Below are 21,483 nucleotides of genomic sequence, written 5' to 3'. Positions count from 1 at the left end.
TTTTTTTTTTTTTTTACAATTTATGACAATTTTGCAGCAATAAAGTACAGGACCATGCCGTTCTGAATGCATAAGGGGCTTTTAAAAATCACTGTACAGTGAGATGCATTCAAAACATTCAGTCTCTGCTGTTGTGTTCAATAACAGCTGTTTGTTAGACCGCTTCCACCAGCAAAACAATCCCCACCTGCTCACTCCCCCTGGGCTGCGCTGGAGTCAGCTAATCTCTAATTTAACACAGATAGAGCAGAGAAAATATGAATACAATATGCAGCAGGTGTGAATCGGATTCAGTTGCAGATGAAGGTGTTGATGATTTTGTGTTGAAATGCCACATCTTATCAACGGCGCCGTCGGCGATACTGTACGTCCCCGCTGTTTGTTATGCAAAGCTGATGATGCAGCTCCAGATTTCTGTGTGTTCTGATGCACAGAGGTTTGGAAAGAGTAAACTTTGAAATGACGGATACATGTCGGAGTTGTCAGCGTCCGTTTAACCAGCAGAACCGAGGAGGCAATTTTCAATTTAATTTATTTTTTTAGGAGCCAGATTGGTTTCTATTCTCTGAAACTGTGTCACTGAGACTGAAACAAACTGAGACAGAAAGGAGCCACACAGTCTACATCACAGTAACATGGGTTGACTGTGGCTCCTGCAGCGGGTTGGAGAAAAGCCAGACATATTATAAAAAGCCTGACTTTTATTAGCCTGACAACATAAACCAATCAATACAAATGTAACTGGACTTCTTAAAGTCTAGTTTAACTGAATTTTATGAGAAACACCTTTGAAACATTTGACACAGAACAACTTGAACTCACAGATAACAAACAGCACATTTTAAACATATGATACAGAAGAGTAAATTTATGTATCAAATAAAGTGCAGTGAACAAACGCGGGCCTGTGGCAGCACGATGTAGAGCAGCAGTGAGCTCAGACTTTGACACAGAGATTTAGTCGTTGCTGCTGAACACCTCCGTTGACTCAGAGGTTCAAGTCCCATGTGAGTAATGTGAAATTTCTCTGTATCATAAGTGTTTAAAATGAGTGTACAAGATGAAAGTATTAGTATGATCTAGAAACAGAAGTTACATAACAGCTCCCATGACGGTATACAGTAGTTTAAATAGCTTCAAACTGATGGTCAGTCATTATAGATTACTGAGTGTTATTTAAGTGACTTTTAAAGAGACAACTGTCGCTTCCAGTGAGAAACAGCAACAGGTTAAAAGTCTATTACATTTACTTTAAATTCCAGTTTTAAAAATAGACCCTGGATGTTGACAGAAACAGATTTTTCATACTAGCTATAGGTTTTCAAACTGAGATTAGCTTCAGTGTAACTTTCATATCATGAAGACCAGAGAATGATCATCCATTATCTGCTTAGAAAGAGAGAAATGATACAACTTTCACCTCATGAACACGCCTCAGAATGATAAAGCTTACTCCACTGAGTCTCTGTACACTGCAAATCAGATCACTAATGAACTCTGCAAACTTTTAACACTTCCAATTTAGCAGGATGGAAGCAAACACAGCCTAAAGACAACCGGGTCTAGGTTGTGGCACACACTGTCAGTTTAACTCAGTCATTCAGTGGCCACATTATTGTTCATGTTTGCATCCCCTAAAGCATTATGGGAGCTGTGATTACGCAATTCTGAGTTTTACTGTGCCCGAAAATAGAAGTAAGACATGCACTGCAATGTGTACAGTATGTGATGTTCATTAGGAAATGTACACAAACAGATGTTTGTGCAGGTCCAGCTGTTTAAGAAGGAAAAACACACACAAGAACACACAGGGATCATTAGACAAAATCAACATTTATTATAAAAATACAACCAGTTGTGTCACAGTCGTGCTGCTCAGCCTGGCCCTTCATTACAATTCAACATAGGAACAAGTGGGTGACTTTCCTTCAAATTTATACACACACGCGCACACACACACACAAAGATAAAGAACAATGTGATTGGGCTGAGCTACCATGAGGATATAAAAATAGATAAGGACATAAGGTTCCTTCTCAGACAGGAAATGAAGGAGATGGACTGAGTCGTCTTTCACACATCACACTCATTATCCATTCCTCTCAGACGCCCCCTCCTCCCTCCATCGCATGCTGACTTTTTGGAAAAGAGACAGAATCCGTCAGTGTGAAATGAGGTCAGCGATCACGTCGCTGATGGAAAATCACCTACAGTACCCACCAGGCCACGGATGGACACACACGGATGGACACGCACGCACGCACGCACACACACACACACACACGCACAGACGGAGTTCGTACACTTTTCTCTCCAACACTCGGTTGCTCTATGAGACACACACAGATGTGTTGCTAAAGGGTTGCCATGACAACTCCCTTACATTCCCAGTTGGTCAGGGCGACTGTGAGGAGAGCCTGTGTGTGTGTGTGTGTGTGTGTGTAAAGTGTAATCGAGTAGAGTCATTTAGGGCTCAGAGAGAAAGTCATTTTGTTGCAGAAATGTCCATTTTAAGGACAATTTGAGGACTGAGCTGCAGAATCAGGCTGCAACACCGCTCACCTCCTGACACAAATCACCAACACATCACCATCACCGTGTTATCAGCCCGACACAGTCCTTCAGCTCAACATTTAAAGGTAGAGTCTGGAGTTTTTTTCGTTGCAGTTTGGAAACAAAACATTGAAACTCTGCCCCTCCTCTTGGGCTCAACCGTGTAGCCTCCTGCCCCAGAAGTGAAGCGCTGGAACCGTGGGCCGATAGCAGACCCGGTGTTAAGGGGTGTTCACACCAAACGCGATGCTGCGTTGTTGCGCGTCGAGATTACATGTAAAGTCAATGCACAGACGCGATGGACGCGATGCCGCGAAAATCGCGTCAACGCGCGAGTTGAAAATATTGAACTTTTGCGGCGATCGCGTGACGCCGTGACGTGACAGCCTATCAGCGTTGAGATTCTGACACAGCAATACACTGCTACTCACCGGAGACAGATGGACAGGCACTACGCAGCTGAAATGAAGCGCCTGTAAAACTTTAACTTAGTTGGTGTCCTGCCTGGAGATCCTGGCACCAACCCTAGCAAGCAAGTCCTCAAACTGAGCAACAGTCAGTCTGAAGTACCGTACAACGGCCGCGACGCGATACGTAAACGGGGCTGAGCGGAGTTTTTTTTACCTGCTACACCAGGACCAGGTCGTCAAGGATCAGCTTCACCTCGTCCATTGTCAAGCCTACGGTAAAATGAGTACACTTCATGTGTCTCAACACATTTTTACATCCGTCCTGTTAGCTGGATTGACAGTAGAGGGGAGGGGAGGGGGGACGCGATGACGCGAATTTACACAAAGCGGTCACGCGTCAAAACACGAGCGATAGCGCGTCGGATTCTCATTTGTCGCGCGAAAAAATCGCGTTCATCGCGTTTGGTGTGAACACCCCTTTACGTTGATGCCGTTGTGGTGAGCTGGGAAGACGGTATTAGTGGCGGATGCTAACCGCTACCGCTAGCCGAAGTTAGCATTGAGCTAGCTCCCCACAACGGCCCTAATATTTGTTACCAGTCAAGGCTTTAGTTGTCGGTGACGGTCGGGAATCGGTCCGCGGCTCCAGCATTTCACTCAGACTGTATTTCTTTTTCTTTGCGGTGTTGCTAAGAGAGAGAGACGTGCTAGCACTCAATAGCATCAGGGACGGCTAGTGGGGCTAGCAGCCCTGAGCCTCCTACTCTGCTGCACGTAGCTTCACCTGAGCCGTCATTGGCTGGAGAGAAAACACAGACTCTCTTGCTCTCCATCCAGAAACGTCCACGTGCACAACAAAACAGAGCAAAAGACCAAAATACAGGCAGGGGGAGGGGGACGCTGCAGACACAGTCACCACCACACAGGACTAGAAGCCCATAGGTTTGATTAAGACAGATTTCATTTGTATAAGTCTAACGTTTATTTTGGGCACAAAACTCCAGGCCCAACCTTTAACAACACAATCACACTCCCGAGCACCTGTGTATGTGTAGAATTCATTGTACTATGTCAAACTGTGAGATCTGCTGATCTGATGTGATTTAAATGTAAAGTGTTGCATCAGAAGTTTGGATTGAAACCATGCGCCGATGATGAAATGTTTTCATCACAATAACAAAAAAAACAAAAAAAAAAGACAGCACAGTGGGGGGAGAGCACAGTCAGCTTAATCCACGCAGGAGACACCATGATGCATATTGCGATGTTCGTGCTACAGAGTCATTTATTGCTAATGAGGTAATCTGATTTGATCCCAGATTTGACGTGAGGGACCGGAGAGAGACTAAGTGGTCGGTTGGGTACAAATTAGCTCAGCTCCTCGGCCCAGTGAAGGAAAAAGACATTAAAATGTTTTAAATGCTATTTATGGGCTCATTTTTCTGCTCGCTGTGTTTGTATTCTGTAATCACCTCTTTATATAATGGTTCTCCTTGTTAGTGGCAGAGTCCCTGATTCTCATGCTGGCTTTAAATTGCTGTCACTCAACTGTGAAACAAATTTAACTATCCAGGCCGAACTGTAGAAAAAAAATTATAAATATATCTCAGTTTCATTCTGTGTGTGTGGCTACAGTCAAAGATCTGATCTGAGGTCAGGAGTGTTCATTCAAATAAACAAAAAAATGGGATTAGCTTGCATAGGATGGGCCAGAAAGGCGTTATACCACAGCAACACACATATACAGTATTGTGCAGAGGATATTTTGGGATCATTAAAGTTACTCCACCATTCAGCTCTGAGGTAGAAAGCTGAAATCCATCTTAACGCTACTTCAGACGGAGGAGGGCTGTGTGGAAAGGGGGAGCGACTCCACAGGAGAAGCACCGGTTTCAGCACACATCCACTGATCTCTGTGTGGCCCTGTTAGGGCAGCGGGTAGCAGAGATAATAACATCCATTCTGCTGAGAGATAATCCGAGGAAAACATTCAGCACCGAGAACATGAACCCAATTTAATTTCACCACAAAATTCTGTATAATTTACACTGTTTAGTCGGCATGTTGTCTCGTTTCAGCGGGTTTAAATCCACTGCCTTTCTCTTATTTCGGGCCAATTATGCAGTCCATGACATAAATCTTCAAGTTAGTGTTTCTACTTTATTGAATACACAGATTTTCTCTGGTTATTGCTTAAATTCAACAGTATTAATTATCTTGTGTTCTGGCCGTGAGTTCATCATCACACCTCTAGAAATCTCTAGAAATTCTTGTATGCCTCTATAAAAACGGGGGCAGTGAAAGTGAAAACCAGTTGGACTTGAGTGAGTCAGGAGAACGGAGCCTCGTCTCTCCGTCTCTCCGACTCCGTGGCTCCTCAGGCCTGCAGCAGCTTCCTCAGGTCCTCGTCCATACCTCGCTCTCTCAGCTGCTCCAGGCTGTGGTAGCGGTGGACGACGCCGTCGGCCGTCACCACCACCACCCTGACGCCGTGGGTGTCGGCGCCGAGCTGGCAGCCGATGGCCGAGCTCACCACCATGTCCAGGCCGTTGTGGAGGCCGCCGGCGTTTCGGTGGTAATGGCCGGAGAAGACGGCCTTCACCCCTGTGACAGAGAGAAGGAGAGAGAGATGTGAGCACTGACAAAAATATGTAAATCCAGGCATTAACTGGTGGAAAACAAAAGCCTGGATTTGTGTTTTCTCTGGTTTGTCTCCATTAACGTCACAGCTCTAAACTGGGATGTTGCCGTAAATAGGCAACACGCTGTTCAAGGTGCCGTGTAATACACACCACGTCTGACCCTGTGTCCCTCACGCAGCCAGAACAAAGGCACAACAAACACAATTATGAATAGCTCGTAACTGAAAATGACCTAAATATATCTACAGTACAAGGAGATGACAGGGTTAAAGGATCAATAACAGGAAGTGACTCAATGTTTACTCCAGCAGAAGATTTCTCCAAATAACTCACTCACTACAGCCTCTGGTGCATTTTTCTACAAGAACCTGCTGCTCAAGTTGACAGAGAGATTTACATTTAGCTCCAGCTCATTTAGCATCACATCATCATTATTAGTGGCATCTGAGAAGAATATACAGACACTTAAAGGAGACATATTATGCCCCTTTTCCACAAATTGAAATAGTTCCCAGGTGGCTTGAAGACATATCTGTGACATGCTTTGGTCAAAATACCCCAAGGATCAAACATTTTCATCTGTTCAGAACAGCTCTGTTCAAAACGGCTGGTTTCAGTGTCTGTCCCTTTAAATGCAAATGCTCCCTTTACCGGTACCAGTACACACAGGTAGGGGTGGGATTATGCAAATTCAAAAACTAATGATGTCATTGTATGTCAACTGAGGGAACAGCTCATAAAACAACATGGATTTCAACCTCGGTAGCCTGCAAATTACAGATTTTTTTTTGTCAATTCTCACATTTTGGGGGCCAGAAGGCAAGACAAACACACAAATATATGTTAAAGAGCCTTCAAAAAGTGATATCTACACAATATGTCCCCTTTAATAGGACTGTATTGGAGCAGATGGGCAAAAAGTTTGAAGAGAGATAAGAAGAAATTATCAGGACAGACAGACAGACAGACAGACAGACAGACAGACAGACAGACAGACAGACAGACAGAAAGAAAGAAAGAAAGAAAGAAAGAAAGAAAGAAAGAAAGAAAGAAAGAAAGAAAGAAAGAAAGAAAGAAAGAAAGAAAGAAATAAAGAAAGAAAGAAAGAAAGAGAAAGATAACATACCCTGGAGCCTTCCACTTGTGGAATATTTTGAAAACCCAGGAAACTTTCATTAAGGGAGCCACGATTTTCAATTTATTTTCAATTACCAACGACATGGTTAATAGAATGGTGCGGCTGTAGCTGGGGCCCGCGGCACTGATGCTGTGTCACTACAGTTGAAATGACTACACACTTAAAATGGCCACGCCAGACGAGCCTCACTTTGAATGAGGGCTGCAAAATGAGTTGTTCTGCTGCGAGCGAGCGAGGGGTTAGCATTGGAGTCTGTGAATTTGTTTCGCTGTTTCTGGGGGGAAACAATTTGACTCTGTGACAAGTCGCTGTCGGGTCTGAAACAACAACATTATGACAGAATTAGAATGAGGTGAATGAAGAGTCATGTTGGGGACAGACTGTGTATATGGCACGGTTGCATGTGCTGGGCTTGCATTATCAGCTGTATAGGTAAAGGGGATCTTTAAAATGAGTTTACTGCAGGCTTTTTTGCAGACAAAAGGAGCTGCTCTATTTTCTAACTGCAAGTGTTTCCATGGAGGGGAGTCTGGCTGCTCGCTGCCTCGTCTCCAGAGAGACACCCAGCCAAAAAAAAAAAACAGAAAAAAAACAGAAAACTGGCAACAAAAGAGGATAAATTGCAGCATGTGCATGAGAAAGACATCGGTCTGTCCCGGAAATCTGCACAACAAAGACAAGGAAGATCCCTCCGAAAAAAAAGAAGAAAAGAAAAAAAACTCTTTTCTTTTCCTCCGTGTGCTGCTGATACTACTTCGGCTTCACTTTCCGTGAAATTGCCCGGAATCATCACGGCCACCACTCTGCATAATCAAACAGCACCAGAATACGAATGTGACCTAAATTTATATTAATATTCCGAGCTACGGTGGGACAACGGCTGCACATGCTGGACCATTAAATAATTAATCCGCCATAGATGGAAATTGATGATTTAGGCCCCTGTGTGTGTGTGTGTGTGTGTGTGTGTGTCTGGGCTAAATTCATTTACAATCAAAACCTGGGGCAGTATTTGTGGGTGGGCCGGCAGCTCCACCATTATAGGCCATACATTTCATGAATGTTTGCACATACGTGTGTGTGTGGCCAGCGATAACAGCATTTCATACAACCTTGCTGCCACTGCTGCAGGTGAATGAACAACTGGCCGGGCTCAACACACGTGTGTGCAGGCGCGTGTGTGTGTAAACGTGCGTCCTTGTTGTGTTGTTTTCTAGATGAGACACAAATGCCCTTTAAAGCCTCCGGGGCCACAGCAGGTACTCATTACTTCCGACTGACTGAGTGTTCTACGAGGAATTACAAAACTCATCTACAATTATTCAGAATGAAAACAAAGAGAAGCAGTAATGGTGTGTGTGTATGATGTGTGTGTGTGTGTGTGTGTGTGTGTGTGAGATGTGTTCACCTGATGACTCAGTTAGCGACACTGATTGTGGAAACGTTTGGATTTGTTTCCGAATCCACGAGAGGGTTGTGACTTCTCTGTCACCTCGGAGACACGAGGACGTGGGAGGGAGACGCCAAGACAGCGATAGTAAAGAAGTGATAGACGAGATTTAATCCTGTAATAATAATGATGACGAATGAACCACCGGGAGGAATAAAGACATCTTTTTGAAGCTGAAATGTTGTTGTTTTTTTTGTTTTTTTTCTGTACCTCCTCTAAAAACTCCCAAAGACGCCGTGATTAATCATGATGCCGCCAAATAAAAGTGTGTGGGAACGTGTAAGTGTGCATATGTATACATGTGTCAGTGCGTCTGAGTTCTGTTGCCACGTCTTTGATGATCCACATCCCACACATACGCTGCACGAAGCCACCACGCAGCAGCAGTGAGCCCCCCACCACCCCCCATGTGTGTGACATATTTGTGATGCATCCATGTAGCCGAGCTGTGCTGCATGTCTGCTGGTCAGAGCTTTAAAAGTGAAGGGATGAGTTACAGACGGTGTTAGACACAAACACAGACGTGGGAACAGGGCTGCGATTAGTGATTATTTCATCTCTCTATCAGCTGCCTGACATTAGTGTTAAAACAGCAGTGACATCATCACGTCTTATTTTGTTCGCCCAACTGTCGGAAACTCACAGATAATTTTATACAGTGTTACTTCTGTTGAACAGTGATAAACAGGGCGTTGTGTAGCTCAGTGGGCTGAGCAGGTGGCCCATATACAGATATATACAATACTCACAAAAAGTTAGGGATATTTGACAAGAATATCCCTAGAAAAAGTTCATGCTACAGTACAGTGATATTCTATCATGAAAGCCTTTTAAGTAGAAGGATGCAATGGTCATTTCTTTATCGCAAACAAAAGCTAAAAACAGTGGTGGCTATAGCACAACAAAAATCTCAATGTCTCAATAACTTGTTCAATTTAATCAAAGTGTTGTCTTGGTATCATGATGTCAACATGTGAACATGGTGGAGAGGAGAGGGAGAGAGAAGAGGACTGTCTACAAATTGTCATTGAACCAGAACATTTAGTTGTTCAATGACAATTGAACCACTAAATCAGACGGTGCTTGTGATTTTTGTGGTTAATCACCTTGTCAGTGACCAGCATGTTATTCAATAAGGACTGAAACATTGAACAGTTGGGCATTCAAAAGTTTAGAGAAGGTTCAATCAAGTTCACCTGTAAAGGTTATAGTGCATTTTAGGTGCATTCTGAAATTTAATCCAAAAGCCAAACATCCCTAACTTTTTGTGAGTAATACGTATAGTCCTTGCTGCAGTTTATATTCAACTAGTTGCCCTTTGCTGCCCCGTTTCTCTGGCTCCCTATTTCCTGTCTCTCTACTATCTTATCTTTCAAAGGCATAAAAAAAACAAAATTCATTAAAGGGGCATTGTGTAGGAATTACTCATCTAGCGGTGCGGATGTATATCGCAACCAACTGAATCGTATTCTTTATGCTGCATTCATGTGGAATCGGGCAGACGGCAGACGGACGGACAGCCACTGCACTTAACAGGATGAACAACTGTCTATGTAAACAACTGGTCCGTCGGCACGAGGCAAAACGATACACACGTGACAATATGTTGTCATAGTGATGTCGTATTGTTTACCTTACCCACGTTTTACCAACTTTCTCTTGTCGACTAACATGACACCCGGTTTGTTTGCTGTCTGCCGTCTGCCTGACTCCACGTGAATGCAGCGTAAGTGTGACCCTCCATCCTTTCTCACGCTACATTGTAGTGATGGTTTTCAAACAGACGCCACCTAGATTTCTCCCAGAGCCGACTGCTCTGGTGTCTCCAGTGAGTTTCTGTGGTTACCTACAGTCACGCTGCCACTGAACGTAAAAGATGGCGGTACAACATGGCAGCCAGCACTGAGATTACCAGCTCTATGTGTATATGAAAGGCAAATTCAAAGCTTACCAGGGCACTTCAGTTTGTTGATGGGGTTAATTACTAATTAATGAAACACATACATGTTGATGTTTTGGTGCTGTCTTCTGTCTATTGTGTTTGTGATACCTGCTGCAAATTCAATTTCCCTCAGGATGTAAATAAAGCTGAACTGAACTGTACTGAACATACCTTTTTAACGAAGTAATAGATTTTTGTGAATAGACAACAAGAGAAGTTACACAATGTCCCTTTAAAAAAAATAAAAGTGATAAACAAAGTGCAATTTTTATTAATATATCTATCATCATCATATAATCCTGACACTGGAAAGGCAATCAGATATTATGGTTCCTTAGAAAAATGACTCATTGATTGCTCATTAGTTTTCTGATGATTACTTGTTTCTCTGAACTATACTGACTAACAGAAATAGTAAGAAATCAAACAGGCGTATGCAATCTCTTGCTGAGAGTTTGAGTTTCACTTGGCTGAACTCCCTAATGTCCATCAGGCGGAGTGGGATCTGTGTGAGGTTGTCATTACACACTCCAGGCTTTCTTTCAAAGATCTGAAGTGTAGCAGAGGACTGAAGTGGACTGAATCAACAGACAATTTTTATGTTGTGGAAATGAATTGTCTTGCTCCGCCGACTCGTCCCGCTGGCTCTTATGGAGCAAAACTGATTTCATAGAAACAATTTAGCGCGGGCCCGGCGATAACACCCTGACCTGAATTCATTTGAGCACGTCCCTTTCGGAGCAGCATCATTACGCAGGCTTTAGAAGTCAAACCACTCCACCTGGGTCCTCGTCTGCTCAAAAACACTCTGTGATAGAAAGCGCGGCCCGTCTTAGGAAGAGAAGCATTTTCAATCTCCACAACATTGTCTGTATGAATAAAAGATAGACAATTGAAAAAAAAGAAGAAGAATAAAGACGTAAGAGAGCCGTCCCCGCTCACAGTGCACTTCAGAGATGAAGATGGCCCCTGAAATTGTCTGCAAAACAATAAATCAGGGAAGGTATTCTTTCAAAGTGAGGGGGTGGAGGCCAAGACTAGCTATAAGGAGGTGAAAAATACACACAATAAAACACAAAAACAAACAAATTGAAACCCCCATGACGCACTAATACTGTCTCAAAGACTTCTGCATATATCTACTGATAAGAAGGGACGGGCAGTTCAAGCAAATATACTGTTGGAAATTTGTTTAAAACTATTCTAGTTTATCTGGGAATACCTGAGTGACGACAAAGCTGACATGAATATTGATTTTTAACACGTCTTCATTTGCACTCCGTGTCTCAAGATTCATCTGAACAGATTTCTGTCCTGAAAAATTTAAATTTCTAGTTTAAAGCTTTAAAGAGACCCCAAGGAGTTTGCTTTTGGTTATAAAAGAGTCTCATATTAATGTGGATTAATCTACGTTACCCACTTGTTAAAGGGTCCATTTTCGATAAATATATCGTTTTGTCTTTATAGTTGTTTTTGATTATTATTTAGTGGTCGACTCGCCCAGCATTTCCTAGTTTTGGTTTCCTAGACGCTGCCCGGCGGGTCATAGGAATAACGCCGTCGGATCGCTAGTTGGCATCGTTGATGGTCGGAACTACGATGGTATCTGATCGTCTTCGAACCTCCGACTTTCATTCTTGATTAATGAAAACGTTCTTGGCAAATGTTTTCGCTTTCGTCCGTCTTGCGCCGGTCCAAGAATTTCACAGTGCACGCGGAGGCTCATGGGAAATGTAGTGTGAAAACACTTCGCTATCCGAAACAGTCCTCGTAGTCACTTTAATTATAACAACCAACTCTCAGGTTTAAACCAGACTAGGAAACCTAAATACAGTTAATGGGACAGGCTGGGCGTCTCTCTGTGGGTCCAATCTAAGCTTGGATTGGTTTAGTTGGTTTAGGATTAGTTCAGTAGCTGTGTCACATAAACCATTTGATTTGTTTCCAAATGTAATAACTAGTTGAATATTTGATTAATCCCTACTGATTAGTTGACACCCCGCTTTCCTCAAAATTGTCTTGCTCTTGTGTGACGTGACCAATGACAGAAAGAGTAACTCTGTAACCGATGAAAGAAAAAAAAAGTTTGGTGGTGGATCTGACGTCTGCATTTAGTAGCAACAGCTGCAGGAAAATGAGCAGCAGAGACCAGACTAACACGCTGTTCACACTCGGACACTCAGGCAGGCTGCTATTCACTGTGAATGGGACCTAGTGAGAGAGAGAAGGGCACACACATGGTGACATCATGTGAAACTGAAGGAAAGCTCAACTTTATGCAAATGTCCTCCTATGTAACATGATCAACAACGTTAGTGCAGCGGCTCCAGACACCGAGCTACATCACTCCTCTCCTTCAACTGACACTATCAAACTCCAAGGCTTTCAACCATGTAAAGAATGAAACATTAAACCATGATAAAAATCTTGAGCGAAACGCAGACAGGAGGCACCGTATGCGTTCAGAGTGTCACAGTCCAATCTCACGTTTTTTTTTTTCCCCCCTCACTTCTTCTCCAGTTCTTTGCTGCATTCCTTCCCTTTGCCTCCTTTCACTGAGTGGGTGCCCCTCGTGACAACACACGCTCACTGTGCTGATAATTCCACGTTCTTGTCTTGGCCTCTGTGGAAATCCCATTTACCTATCAGCCTTGAAACAGTGCTGGTTCTTTTGTGCTTTTCTTTGTGATAAAGACTCCCCGTCTGGGGACTGGCCTTTGCTTTGACAGACAGAGGTGGGGAGGGTGGCAAGGAAGGAAGGAGGGAGCGAGGAAGGGAAGGGAAGGGAAGGAGGGAGGGAGGGAGCGGGGGGTATCAAAGCGCTCGGAAAATATCCAGAGTAAGCAGTCAGAGTGATGAAAACATATTGAATGCAAACGGAGGAAAATTACCCAGAGTCAAATTGAATTCTGGTCAGGAGTTGAAGAAAAATGCACAGAGAGGAGAGGAAGGGGGGGTCTGGGGGGGGGGGGGGGGGGTCTGGATTTTTTCCCCCTGTAATAAAAAATTTCACATGCTGAAGTCACCTGTACCGAGCCCCTGTTAATTGGTGGATCTACTGGAAACAGCTTTTACTTTTTAAATGCTAATAATCTGCGTTGAAGTAGTCTGCAAAATAATGGAATAAAAAGGAGTGAAGAAACGCCCATCCACATCAAATCATGTTTGATGTTTGTGCGCCCCTTCTTTCAATCTGCCCTCCCGTTCTCTCTCTCTCTCTTCCCACTCTCCATCATCTCTCTTTCATCTCCTGGTCACCGATTCGCAGGCTGCGAGATTGGATTTGCTAATTGCGAGCTAAGTTCTGTCGCTAAACCTCCTCTTATCGTTGATTACATCTAGGAGAAGCCGTTCTCCCTCAGACCCTTTTTCCCCCACTGTCTCTTTGACATAAAAACTCCCGATGGAGTTCTGAACAGAGCTGTCATCTGCACATCTGTGAAGAACAGGGCTGCGTAGGAGGAAACATGCAACGTGTGCGCTCGTGTTGAGGGGCGGTTGTCATTAAGTGCAGGTCTGGGAAATAATTCATCACGCAATGGTGGTGGCTGTTGATAATTTGCATGACAGAGGGATACAAAATGATGTAGCGCGGTGAGGCATGTTGCAGCCCCGGCTCCCCATAAATCACTCTCAGCCATCAGTCACTGTGCAGCATCCCCTTCCTGTGTCCTCCAGTCACACACACACACACACACCATCTCAAAGGGAGCTGGGAAATGAAAGTAGTCAGCATGTCATCTGTCCCCCTTTGAGCATGCATGTGTTTTGGCCCTTTGGTATCCGTGGCGGTCCCTCCTCACCGAGCTATGATCCCTGTGTTTAAAGCAGCATAGGTGTCACATATGGATCACAGGAACCTGTCAATACGACCATTTAGATCATCATATGAGAACGGCCTATGTTTACTGAGCGGTTATTTATAAGGCTGGGTATGAGGAGTCATGATGATGAATGTCATGATAATAGCTGGGCGCAGTTTCTTTCTATGGAGTTGTTTTCGAGGCAAATACAGAGACTGCTTGCCGAAAAACTGCCCCTGACAGGAACGCGCATCAGCTATTTTGCATGAATTTGCCTCGAAAACAAACCAAGAAATTCAATGAGCCTCCGTAACGTAGCTCTGAGCAGCTCACGGCTCTGCTCCGCCGTTCTAAAAATAGCTTGCACCAACAATTAAAGGTAACGAATCTACTGCTATGACTATAGGGATGGCAATGGGCCAATTTGCCAAAATGTTGAACTATCCTTTTAAGATATAAAGAGATTTTTTTTGGACTCAGGTAAGAAACCAGTTCAATGTAAAACTTTGCGACTTAAATTAACAAAGGTTGGAGAAACTCAGCGGCTGTCTGATCTAAAAATAAGTTAACAAGATGAGCTATCTGAGCAGACCGGCATGCTCAGGTATGGACGCCCTAATTATTCTGGATGTAGAGATGAGCTTTGGAATCAAGCTGGACCGAGGCGAGAGCCGCATCAGCAGCTAAATCGATAGAATGGTAAACGAAGAGGAAGTGGTGAAGATTACTTCATGGTTACCGTCCACTTTAATGACTCTGATTCTTTCAGGCATGAAGAGACGATGGATCAGTACACAAAATCCCTAATTCGCTCATTAAATGAAGCCGCTGCTTTGACACCAGGCAGCAAACAAATCCATTGTAGGATTTTATAACGTTCTACCCTTCACCTCACCGCTCAGAGCCCGTCCACACGGGAACGGGTTTCAGTGAATCCACATATGTTTTGTTTTTTTATTATCGTTTTGGTGTTTCGTCTTCTTACAAGCCTTGCACATGTAGCACAGCATTTTGAGTCATTTTGTACGCAGAGATTTCTTGAAACGATGCTGTGTTAACGGAAAACTTTTTTCAAAACGAATAAGAAAAAGATTTGTTTTGGCTGAGGCTCCGTTTCCGTGTGGACCAGGGCTCAGACTGTGCCTTCCTGGGTTGTTTTCTCCCATCCCACCGACACCCAAAAAAGCCAGACGCCCACGAGCCAACGCAGCGCGGGCGTTTTTTTTGGTCTGAACGCCCGGTATCTGGTCCCCACCACCTCCCCCACCTTTGGCTGCAGAAGAAAGAGACGACGACGGAATGAGAGAGCCGAGATACAGAAAAAGCAAAAAAGCATTATTCAGCCTCATCATTAAAACAATGGGGTTAAAGGCTTAACCGTGGCCTCTTATCGAATCCCCAGCGGGTGATAAATGTGTCTTCGCTTTTGAACAGAGTAGGATGCTCGCTGATAAAGACAACCAGCAGCAAGAGAGCGAGAGCGAGCGAGAGACACAGAGGAGAAGATGGAGAGGCTATGCGGAGCGGCGCGCTGCTTATCTGCGCCTCTAATTAGCTACTGTATGTACAACTCTACAGCCGGGAGCAATGTTGGGAATTCCAATGAATTTCTCAGCTGCGCTCTTGTTCTTCTGTTTTTTTTTTTCTTTCGTTCTGTACATAAACAGGGTTTAGAGGCAAACAGCAGCAGTGGGGAAATGTGTGTCTGTCTGTCTGTCTCTCTGTCTATGTGTCCATCCGTCCTTGTTTGTATGTGTGCTGCTGAAGGTATCCCTGCATGCAGGATATAAACCTTGGAGGAGGAGGAATGGGGCTAAGAAATCTAATTACAGTCCTCCATCTACGAGCAGAGGAGAGGCTGAGGACACTGCTGGGATTTCTGCTCCTCCACTCGTCTCTGGGAAAGGAGACAGCGGTCCCCAGCCATGGGAATTCAATCTCCTTCTGAAGCAACTCTGGATGTGGGCAAAACCCATTCTCTCTAAATTCAACATCTTCAACGAGCAACCTACAATTTTTGCACGTCTTTTTTTCTTTTACTCGCTCTAACTAGATGCTACATACAGTACATTCATACAAATTGGCATAGGTGGAAGCAATAAAGCCCAAGAGAGCATTATTTACTATGATTATGAGTATGACAGTGACAAGGCAACGCAGGAATACACACGTAATACGAGTAAAAAAAACTTCCTCCAGGGCTTTGTGTGACAGTTAGACTTTAGACTTTCTTGCACATATGAAACAGAACAAATACATTTAACTTATCTCTCTTAAAGGGATAGTTCACTCAAAATTGAAATTTCACTCATTATCTACTCACCCTCATGTCGACTAAGGGTTGGGAGAAGTTTCAGAGTCCTCTGTGCCTTCTCTCCGTGCAGCACTGCATGTCCATATGACGGGGCTCACTTTTCTTCGTCCAAAAAGACACACCAAAAAACATCCAAATACCTCCATACTGCTCGTCTGTAATGTCCCTCTTGTATTGAAGCCCCAACATGAGAAATTGTTCCAAAAATGTTTTTAATAAGTCTATGTTTTAAGCTTGTTTGTAGCGGAAGCTCCCAGTGTCTCAGTTCACTGCTCTTCCTGTGTCAGTGCAAATCTCGCGTGATTTGCATTGACACCCAGTTCACAGCTCCGCAAATTGCGCAAGATTCCAGCAGAGCAACATTGGGAGCTTCCGCTACAAACAAGCCTAAAATATAGACTTTAGATAGAATTTTTTTGGAACAATTTCTCATGTTGGGGCTTCAATACAAGAGGGACATTACAGATGAGCACTATGGAAGTATTTGGATGTTTTTTGGTGTGTCTTTTTGGACGAAGAAAAGTGAGCCCCATTCGCTACCGTCGTATGGCAATGCAGTGCTGCACGGAGACCTGCTGTAACTCCAAAAAGGCATGGAGGACTCTGAAACTTCTCCCAGCCCTTAGTCGACATGAGGGTGAGTAGATAAAAGATGAAATTTCAATTTTGAGTGAACTACTAGTGAACTATATATAACTAAATAGGGAGGAAGATACGAAAAATGTGTGAAAAAAGTAAAGAAATAACATACCTTGTGCGAGGTAGAGAAATAACAAATAAAAATTAGAAAAGAAAAGAAAAGAAATGAAGATGATGATGATAATAGTAAAAATAATAGTAGTAGTAATGATAACAACACTAAATAAATAAATGGAAAAAAGTGAGATTAAAAAAAGAAAACAAAAAAAAAACCTCATACAGATAAATTAGGGTGGCACTACGGAAGGCAAAATTGAACAGTCAAACCAATTTTTGTTGTTATGTTAATTCTTAAAGTAGTCTCTTTGAATATTGCCAGTCACCACTAAACTGACTCCACCAAGAAGTGAATACCACAAAAAGAAATTTAAACAGCTTTTATTGTTGTCAGACTTCTTTGTGTGTTTGAAAAACATCATTTTCCAGTCAGGGGCTTACTGTAGTTTCAACTCAAAAAAAGATATTAAACCCAGAGAGGAAGCTCCTAATTAAAGGCAAGATTTAATATCAGCCAAATCACTGTCAAATCACCAACCGCAGTGATTGCTTATGCAATTAAAAAAGGGAGTGTGTGTGACACCTGGCTTCCCCGAGAGGCGGGTCATCACACAGAGACGGTGTATCATTAATACGAGCTGGGTTACAGTCAACAGTTCTCGGGGTGGAGGCGCTCGCTCCGATGAGCCCGAGGATGACTAACCGGTGTCACACCTTTCCCTGTGATGCGGCTGTGTCGCCCAGATAACGTACAGATACTCGCCGCCGAATACATCACGCATAGAGAACGCACCGCTGCGCAGCCATTTATTTGCAAAATGCATACGCTGACAAAACATGTACAAAATAAACAGTCGCGCGCACGCAATTACTCAGACGTCTCCCGACACCCATATCCAGGAGAAGGAGAGGGAGGGAAGAAGAAGTAGGAAGGAAGGGGGGAATGAAAAATACTTCGGTGACGAAAAATCAATTAAATTTTCTTTGTCTGCGGGGGACAATATTCTCTGTTTCCATCATATGTCAGTGGCTTGGTGGTGGTGGTGGTGATGGTGGGGGGGCTGCAGGAACCCAGCAGCAGTAATAACAACCTCACAACTGCTGAGCCAAATCCCCAGCTGCTGTAAGTGAACTGACACCACACACACACACACACACAAAAAAGGACACCTCTGGAGTGGTTGGAGAAGTCGGTTACACACGAACACACTTACAAAAGTACGAGGACTGATTGGATGCCAAAGAAACATTTGTGTAACATCCAGCAATCCCATTACAGGGCTGCTTTCTGTAGAATTAGTAGACAAAGAATGAGAAAAGTCATCCAATTTTACCTCTTTGTTCCTGCCAGACAGCTGTTTTGCTTTGCTCAAGTAAGAACATTAGGGCAGCCAACAAAGAAGAATAATCTTGAAGAGTTTTTTTTTTTTTTTTTTTTTTTTTTAGCAACATCCGTGTGTTATGGGTACAAAGAAACATTGTTAGAGTGTCATGACGCATTTTCCAGTGTTCCAATAAAGGATCTTGAAGCTCGGTACTTTTTACACCATAAAGTGTGTAATCCTTCAGCTGCTGCTATAGCTACATTTGTCTTCCAGGCCCAAATTATACGAGAGCGAGCTGCACAAACATAGACTGAGACTTATCCCTGTCAGCTGCTCACTTTAATGAAAATCTCAGCAGAAAGATGATATTCATGCTTTTATCTGAGCCAAAGCTTAACTGTTCCTGCATGGACTCCACAATCTTTCCGAGAATAAGACGGGGGGGGGGGTACAGAAATGTGGTGTATGAGTATGTATGTGTGTTACTTGGAGCGTGTGTGTGTGTGTGCGTATGTGAGGTTAATGATGCTGCCCTTTACTGTAATGACAGTAATGATCACCAGGGTACAAGAGCACATCTGGAGGATGGAGGATCACAGGGCGCAGTGGTGAGGACAGACCAACAGTGGGGGGGGAGATGGCGCGTGAATAAAGCAACGCAAAGAAGGGGAAAAATTACCATGGCTGATGTATATGTCCAGAAGAGACATCATTTACCATGGATGAGAGGAAATACAGCCACTCACCGCACGGACAGGAAGACAAACAACACACACACTTAACCAAGCTCTATATTTTCTTCAATGCAGCAAATAACATCAGAATTTACTGGAACTCTTCACTCGCTCTGATTGTTTTCTGCTCTATAAAAGACTCACAGTCTCTGAGTCCTTTGGGATGTTTTTTTTGTACCAGGCCCTGCAGGGAACTCCTGCTTAATAACATGTTAAGCTGATACAACTGTTTTCTGATCATGTTTGATACACATCTGAAAAACTAGAATCTATGAATCACAATTGCTAAATATCCACTCATTTGTGAGATTGTCTTTTTCTGATCACTGTGTCGTTTCCTGCCCCGGCGGTAACCCTGACGATCACAGTGCATCCCATGCAAACGTGGCGTCGTCGCAGCTCTTATCATAAACTGACACATAGTACAAAGATCACAGCCAGTCTCTTTTTTCTTTTTTTTTCTTTTTACAAGCATGCCTCCAGGACAGACTCCAGAAGATTCAGAGTACAGATGTTACAGCATCAGTCATCATCACCATGGTACTCCGAGTCGGAGATGAAGGAGCGAGCGGAGGGGGCATGAAAGAGAAAGCGGCGACTCGGAGGAGAACAGAAAAGAGGCAATTCTTGTATTATTCAACAATAACGGCATCGCTTCTTTTTATGCAAGCGTTGATTTTTTTTGTCAAGTCATCAGATTTCACTTTTTGATTGTATCCATTTAGCCGACTTATCGGGAGCTTTTACCGCACAGAGATGAGCACTTTGCTGCTTTCTTGTGATTTTCTTGTGGCTTTTTCTTACTCTTTCCCATTCAAGCCTCGTCACAAGCTTGAAGGCAGCTGTAACCGTAACGCTGAATTGAGCCCATTGTTCTCTGCGGGACAGGCCTGCACACTGGGAACATGAGCCTGATGAAGAAAACATGACTGCTCATAGATAAATCACAGAAATCACATCCTTCCTCTCGCTGTGGTTAGAAGTAACCGGATATTGTACGTTCGGCACATAAAGCTACATGTATATGCATGCAAATATGAGAAAAGCATGTAGTGTACATAGCTTTACAGTGAACACCATGTCTGTCATTAATTATTCAAACAGCACGTACATGTAAGTATGTGTACAGTTCATATGCTACATGCCTAGTGTGCACTCTGAATCGATAATTGCGGCCAGGCAGGACACGTGTGAACAAGAGAGCGGATGAGAGAGGATGTAGCATGTTCCCCACGCACAGTAACAGCCTCTGTATAAAAAGCCTATACGGAATGCCCTTTAAATGTTTAACCAGTGTTCCCTTGGAGGGACAATCAATTATGTGAGAAAGAAGGGTCATCAGACCAAAACAGGCCAACACGGTTAAATACATGCTAGAATAATGGATAGATAATGAAATTAATACCACCCCCCTACCCCCCCCCCCCAGCCAGTCACCTTGATGTATAATTGAGGTGCGTGGCATGTGTCTGTACGAGAGGTCGCGTCAATCAGCTGGGTGTGTTGTGTACATGATTGAATGTGTGTGTGAGTGTTTAGCTGGCGCCTGCTTAACCCTCCTGTTGTCCTCCTGGGTCAAGGGAGAAACGAAAGAAGGAAGGACGAAGGGAAAGAAGGAAGGAAGGACAAAGGGAAAGATGGGAGGAAAGAAGGAAGGGAAAAGGAAAGAAAGATGGAGGGAGGGAACAGATTGGGTCAATTGGGTCAAAAAGGAAGGAAGAAGTAAGGACAAAGGGAAGGAAGGAAGGAGGGAAGGAAGGGAAAAAGGATTGTGGAAAGAAGGAAGGGAAAAGAAAAGAAAAGAAAGATGGAGGGAGGGAACAGATTGGGTCAATTGGGTAAAAAAGGAAGGAAGAAGTAAGGACGAAGGGAAGGAAGGAAGGAAGGAAGGACAAAAGGAAAGATGGGAGGAAAGAAGGAAGGGGAAAAGAAAGGAAAGATAGAAGGAGGGAGGGAAAAGATTGGGTCAAAAAGGAAGGAAGAAGTAAGGACGAAGGGAAGGAAGGGACGAAGGAAGAGAAAAAGGAAGGAAAGAAAGATGGAGGTATAGGGAACAGATCAGGTCAATTGGATCAAAAGAGGAAGGAAGAAGAAGTAAGGACGAAGGGAAGGAAGGAAGGAAGGAAGGAAGGAAGGAAGGAAGGAAGGAAGGAAGGAAGGAAGGAAGGAAGGAAGGAAGGAAGGAAGGAAGGAAGTAAGGAAGGAAGGAAGGAAGGAAGGAAGGAAGGAAGGAAGGAAGGAAGGAGGAAGGGAACAGATTGAGTCAATGACCCACTAGGACAACAGGAGGTTAAATGCTTATTGTCCTTGTGAGCGAGAGCCTCCCTGCCCGCTGCCCTTCTATCACGCTCTTATAAGCCGACAACAGTGGGTTTCGATTATGGAATTATTCTCATAGGAAGTCAATTTATTAATTAATTCAATTATGCCTGCGTTGTTTGTGTGTGTGTGTGTGTGTGTGTGTGTGCCATGGGAG

The 21,483-nt window shown here is 43.7% G+C and overlaps 1 protein-coding gene across 2 annotated transcripts in view; it reads right to left on the bottom strand.

The window, feature by feature from the left end:
• Positions 1-3,914: 3,914 nt before the first annotated feature.
• Positions 3,915-21,483, bottom strand: part of cpped1 (calcineurin-like phosphoesterase domain containing 1) — a 38,986-nt gene continuing 21,417 nt past the window's right edge. For both annotated transcript variants that reach the window (XM_083993595.1, XM_083993596.1), the window contains exon 6: positions 3,915-5,567. In XM_083993595.1, the coding sequence (XP_083849721.1) occupies positions 5,341-5,567 (227 nt within the window). In that variant the 3' untranslated portion in view covers positions 3,915-5,340. The remainder of the gene's footprint in view (positions 5,568-21,483) is intronic.

Source organism: Trachurus trachurus (genome assembly GCF_905171665.1).
Source record: "Trachurus trachurus genome assembly, chromosome: 19".
Lineage (NCBI taxonomy): Eukaryota > Metazoa > Chordata > Actinopteri > Carangiformes > Carangidae > Trachurus > Trachurus trachurus.
Note: the sequence above shows the minus strand (reverse complement) of the source record. Positions and strands in the feature narration are given on the sequence as shown.